Source organism: Curcuma longa, unplaced genomic scaffold (assembly GCF_044706935.1).
Source record: "Curcuma longa cultivar G26 ecotype Majalengka, Jawa Barat unplaced genomic scaffold, ITB_CL_G26_1.1 contig_12471, whole genome shotgun sequence".
NCBI classification, from domain to species: domain Eukaryota; kingdom Viridiplantae; phylum Streptophyta; class Magnoliopsida; order Zingiberales; family Zingiberaceae; genus Curcuma; species Curcuma longa.
In genome coordinates this window covers 3,884-9,333 of record NW_027429164.1, presented here as the reverse complement: position 1 = coordinate 9,333, position 5,450 = coordinate 3,884, and the positions used below count along the sequence as shown (strand labels likewise).

At 28.7% G+C, this 5,450-nt stretch overlaps 1 protein-coding gene across 1 annotated transcript; it reads right to left on the bottom strand.

Moving 5' to 3' along the window:
• Positions 1-1,448: 1,448 nt before the first annotated feature.
• On the bottom strand, positions 1,449-2,419 carry LOC141815928 (uncharacterized). The gene is made up of 2 exons (XM_074703792.1): positions 2,091-2,419; positions 1,449-1,999 (listed from the first exon to the last, which is right to left on the bottom strand). The coding sequence occupies exons 1-2, from the start codon at positions 2,267-2,269 to the stop codon at positions 1,738-1,740; spliced, it is 441 nt and encodes a 146-aa protein (XP_074559893.1). The 5' UTR covers positions 2,270-2,419; the 3' UTR covers positions 1,449-1,737.
• Positions 2,420-5,450: the final 3,031 nt, after the last annotated feature.

The window sequence follows — 5,450 nt, the reverse complement described above, 5'->3', positions numbered from 1 at the left end:
CAACTAGTTAATTAATTTGTATAAATATACATGATAAATTATTCATAAATAATATTTATAAATAAAATTTATTTAAATTATATTCATCAATAAGATTTTTAATAATCAAATAAAAAATTAAAAATTAAAATAAATAAACTTTTATTATTAAACTTAATAATTAATAAAATAAAATAATTAATTAATTAAATAAATTTAATATAGAATTTTTAAATAATCAAATAAATTTAAACTATGAGTTTAATAACATGGAAATAAATTAAACTCAAGCTAAGTTTAAACTAAACTCAAGTTCATAAAAAATAGTTTGATTTATTTTAGATTCGATTTGATTTATCTTGATTATTTTATTAAATAAACTTGAACATCTTAAAATTTTGACTCACATTAATTCAAGTATTATTATATTAATTTTAATCTAAACTACTATAATATATAATAATTTTATTTTAAAAAATTACAGTATAAAATAACTTCATTAAAATTGCTTATAAATTCTTTTACCAATTAGAAATTTTAAAAAACAGTGTTACATATTATATTAATTTTAAATAAAATTGTTTGTTATAATAATATAAGTTAATTGATTAAGTTAGAATAATTTTTATCAACTTAAAATTATATAATAATATAAGAATGAAGATAATTTTAGAATAAAAATAAGATAAGATTTTATTTTACTGTCTTTTTTTTTAAAAAAAAACCTTTGTCCTGTCTTCTTTTTTCATTATTATACCCATGGCTTATTTTTCAGAATACTTTTATATCTAAACCCCTTTTACTTAATCAAATTTTAACTAAAATTAAATTGAGTGGAAAACAAACAATATTATACATCATTCGTAATAATTAAGTTATAAAAGATCATAAAAAAATAAAAAAAAGATTTCTTTTTCAAAAAGATATCCCCATCAAATACTTTCTCTCGATAATATCCTGAGAAAAATATCCTTACTTTCAGTATTATTATAACAACTATAATTAATTATTATAATATTATTTTAACCGCTACTATAATATATAACAATTAACATAATACTTTTGTAATCTTATAATAATTACTTAATAACTAATATAATTATTTTAAAATAATTTTAATCAATTAAAAATAATTTTAATAAATTTAAATAATTTTAATATAACATTATTCATCTTTAAAATTAGATTTAAAATTTAACTACATATAATAATTATCTAAATAATTTTGATAAATTTAAACGATCTAATTAATTTAATAAAAAATATTTTAATATAACAATACTTTATATATACTAATTTTAATTAAAATAAAATAATTAATTTTTCATATCAGAAATAAGAAGCATTTTAAATACAAAACATACGAGACGTTCTTTTGAATTTTACTCTCTTTTAATTTTTTAAAACAAATAAAATTTACATAATTTGAAAATTATGAAAAGCCCTTTTAATTTTTACTCAATAAACAATAATATAACTAAAATTTTTGGTAAATTGTCATTGATACAAGGCAGACCCTCATTTTACATATTTACAAAAAAGTACACTCATTTTGGTAAATTGCGATCGGCACGAGCTGCAGCTTCCTCCAGACGACAGTGCATTCTAATGGCGAAGACGATTTGCTGTAAGAACTTTAAGAGAACTCGGAAAAGCCCTGATCAACAACGTCTCTCTACATCTCTACAACTCAAAATTGTCTCATACGAAGCGAACTCGATTAGAAACTACTTAATCAATCAATGAGAATTCCATGAATTAATTCTTCTGCAGATCAGGAACAAGAGGCGGCTTCCTGCCGCCACCGCCGGCGGCGCCACCTTGCGCCGCCAAAGAAGCACAAGAAGCAGCCCTAGGAGCCTTCCTAGACGTCACCCTGCCATAGCTGTCGCACGTCTTCATCATCGTCTTTCTCTTGTAAGGGCTCTGCTTCTTCGGCAGGTCCTCCAAGCTCCTGACCACAGAGAGGGACGTGAAGGATTGTGATTTCCCCTGGTAGTATTTCGACAGCCCTCTGATCCTGCATCACAAAGCAATCCATCTACTTAGTTCAGCTTCGTTAATTCTTTTCTCAGACTGCATGAATGCATATTTATATCGATCATACTTACTTGATGGGCAGTTGCTCCACGAGAGTAGGTAACTCAAACAATGGCCCATTTTGATTCGCCTCCGCAAGATCTCTGTCGTCGTCGGAGTTGCTTAAAAGAGAGTCAGAATCAAAGAGCTCTTCGTCATCTTCTTCTTCTTCATCACCACGCTGTCTTTGCTTGAGACCTTCAGTGCCCATACTTAATTCCTCTTCGATCGATCTCTAAGCTTATTATCTATGTCACTCGATCCTAAATTCGGTTTGGCGAATATATAGAGAGGGGATAATTAGTATGTGGAAGTGGAAATGGAATCCATGGCGTGGAGGAGGACTACTGAGGTGGAGCTCCCTTTCGCCATTATTATCGTCCCCTTTGTTCATCACAAGCTCATCCATATCCACTGCCTGCGCGTCAGGAATCGAGCCATCTGTCCCATCTCAATTGGTGAGACCGAGCCACTGTCTGAAAATTCAACTCCAAGTTCTTGCAAGTGGTAGATTCGGTGGATTGGATTAGATTTTGAGAAGCAAAACGAGATTTTGCTTGCGGTAGATTCGGTGGATCCCACAGAGATCGCATTGGTCAGATAATTGGATTTTAATCAGAAGGAGGATTTGGAATCCAACGTGAAATTTTATTGCCCGCCGCCTTAATTGCCGGGGAATGAAGGAGCATGAGTCGTTGAACGACGAGATCCATGCATGAATGTGCCTTTGAATTCTTGGCGAGCTTATCCAGAAGATTGGAGATCCATCCAGAGGATCGAGGATATGATTTGAACTTATTCAAATCTAATCTAATCTCTCGAGACGGTTGTGACAATAATTGATGAATTTACCTTTTTTTTAATCTAAACCTCTGAATATTTTCTCTTTATAAAATTTTAATTTAATTTATTTAAATTATTTAATAAAATAATTAATTTGACGGAATTCATTCAAATTGATGACTCTAATTAAAAAACTAATATATATAATTAAATTAATTAATTAAATCATAAAAAATATCGAAAATAAAATATATATGACACATCATTAGTCATGTAGCATATTAAAAAATCCTTAAACCATATATTATTTATCAAGATTAAACATATTAGAGCAGAGTTGTAGAAGATTAAACATATTACGTATCAAAATTGAAAGAAAGTATATCTCAAATTAAAAGATGAAATATAATAATTAAGAAAAAAAATCTCTTGAGTCTCGACTCTATCAACATTACCATAATCATCGCCTTAGCATGTCTATATTGTAATTTTTTTATATATATTTTATTTTACAATTGTGATTTAAAAGATTTTTTTTTTTGAATCCTCTGTATGCTTGAATAATATTATTTACATTGTTTAGAGTTTAAAAAATTAAAATTAATTTTTAGATTTATAATTAATCTATAATAGTTTTTCGAAGGAGGTTGGGCCTCAAAAGGCCTTCCCTGGATCCGGCCTTTTAAATTTCATATATTATTTAAAAGTACATATTGAGTAAGCTATTTGGATAGTCGGTTAGCTAACCTAACCTAACTTAATCTTACCTAACCTAAGGTCCAAAACTTAATTTGCTCGACAAATACAACTCAATTAGATGCCCCACAAGTTCACAAGATTAATGCTACAACCACACCCCTAAATAATTAATTAAAGGACAAGGAGCCCTCACATTATTTTAAGTGTACTAAAAGCAAATAATGGATTTTAATTAGTGTGCTTATGTTAAATGTGCTAAAGGAAAAGAAATAAAAGAAAAAGAATAAGAAGAAAAATAAATTACACACTTTAGAGTACATTGAATAATGGATTTATTAACATGAGCCGAGCATGTTGCTATGATGGCTTGTGTCACAAGGGGAGGAGTGATGCCGAAGCACAGTAGATTATTTATGTATCTCTAATTGGATTAATTTAGTATTAGTGTGATCGATGTTTAAGATTTTGATAATTTAATTTAATTAATATATTTAATGGAATTTGATCAAAGGCGATCAACTGACTTGATCACGATTGATTAAGTGGAGCGTAGAGTTTAAGCAAATTAAAGTTGACTTGAAGTTTGGAAGTGAGTGAAAATTTAAGTAGGATTAGATATTTGACAAGTTGGTGGAAATGCCTAGTGGAATTATGCAGTGCAAGTCCTAGTAGACTAGATAACATAAGTTATAGTGGAACTAAGTAAAAGAAAAACTTGATCGAGAATCAGATAGTGGAAGTCTTAACGGGACTAAACAATGAAAATCTTGATTGAAAATTAGACAGTAGAAGTCCTAATAAAACTAGGTAGTGGAAGTTCTGATTGGAAACCAGATGATGAAAGTCCTAGTGGGCCTAGATAGGAGAAGATCTAGTTGGGAACTAGATCAAGTCCAAGAGAGTCAACTGGGAGTTAAACACTTGACAGTGGAAGTCCCAGTTGAGTGGCCGAAAGTTGAACACTTGACAAAGAAAGAAGTCTTGAAGAAATAAACTCCTAACAAATAAACTTAGTAGATTACATAAACCAAGTACTAGGTCTTCGATCATTGGACCCATGATTCGATAGATTTGAAAGGATGAACAAGGAAGCAAGGAAGGCTGTCCTGGAGGAGTGGTGTAACATGGCAATCAGTCACCTTCCATGGGTAACCAGTCATTTTCTGTAGGGCTGCTACACTCTGGTCCTTCCCTTTCCTCTTAACTACGCACTCTTGATCAACAATAATAGAGAGGAAGAGATCAATAGCAGCAGGAATAAAATTAAAATTTTCTGTCGCCTTAATTGTAATAATATTTTTATTATTATCACGTATAAAAATATTTAATAATTTTATTATATTTTTTAAAAATCTAAAAAATATAATAATGTACAGTTGTAGTTTAGTCTTCGACAAAATTAAAATCTCTATTTTATTTTTAGAATTAGTATGTAAGTTATTTATTTATTACCAGTGACAGTGAAATATTGAAGCTCAAATGTATTGTTAAAATATAATTAAAATTTATGATTAATTTTTTAAAGCTTGAGTACCCAATTTTATTGAATCTCCTTTTAGTCTTTCATATTCTCAAGTTAATTAAGCAATAACATAGATCTCAATTTCACACAATTTAAGAATAATTAATTAATTAATCAATAGAAAAATATCAAAAATATAATGCACACTATTAGCCAATTGAAGGATTAAAAAGTCTTTATGTACTATAGCACAACACACTTCATGATTGAATATATTACATAAAAAAAAGCATATCTAACAAAATTAAAAGAAAATAGATCTCGAGTCAAATGAAATATAACAAATAACAAAAACTTATTGAGTCTCGGCTTTTGATCAAATAAAACAGACATAAATCATCAAAGAAAATAAATTATATTATTGATTCACCACCTATCAATATCATCG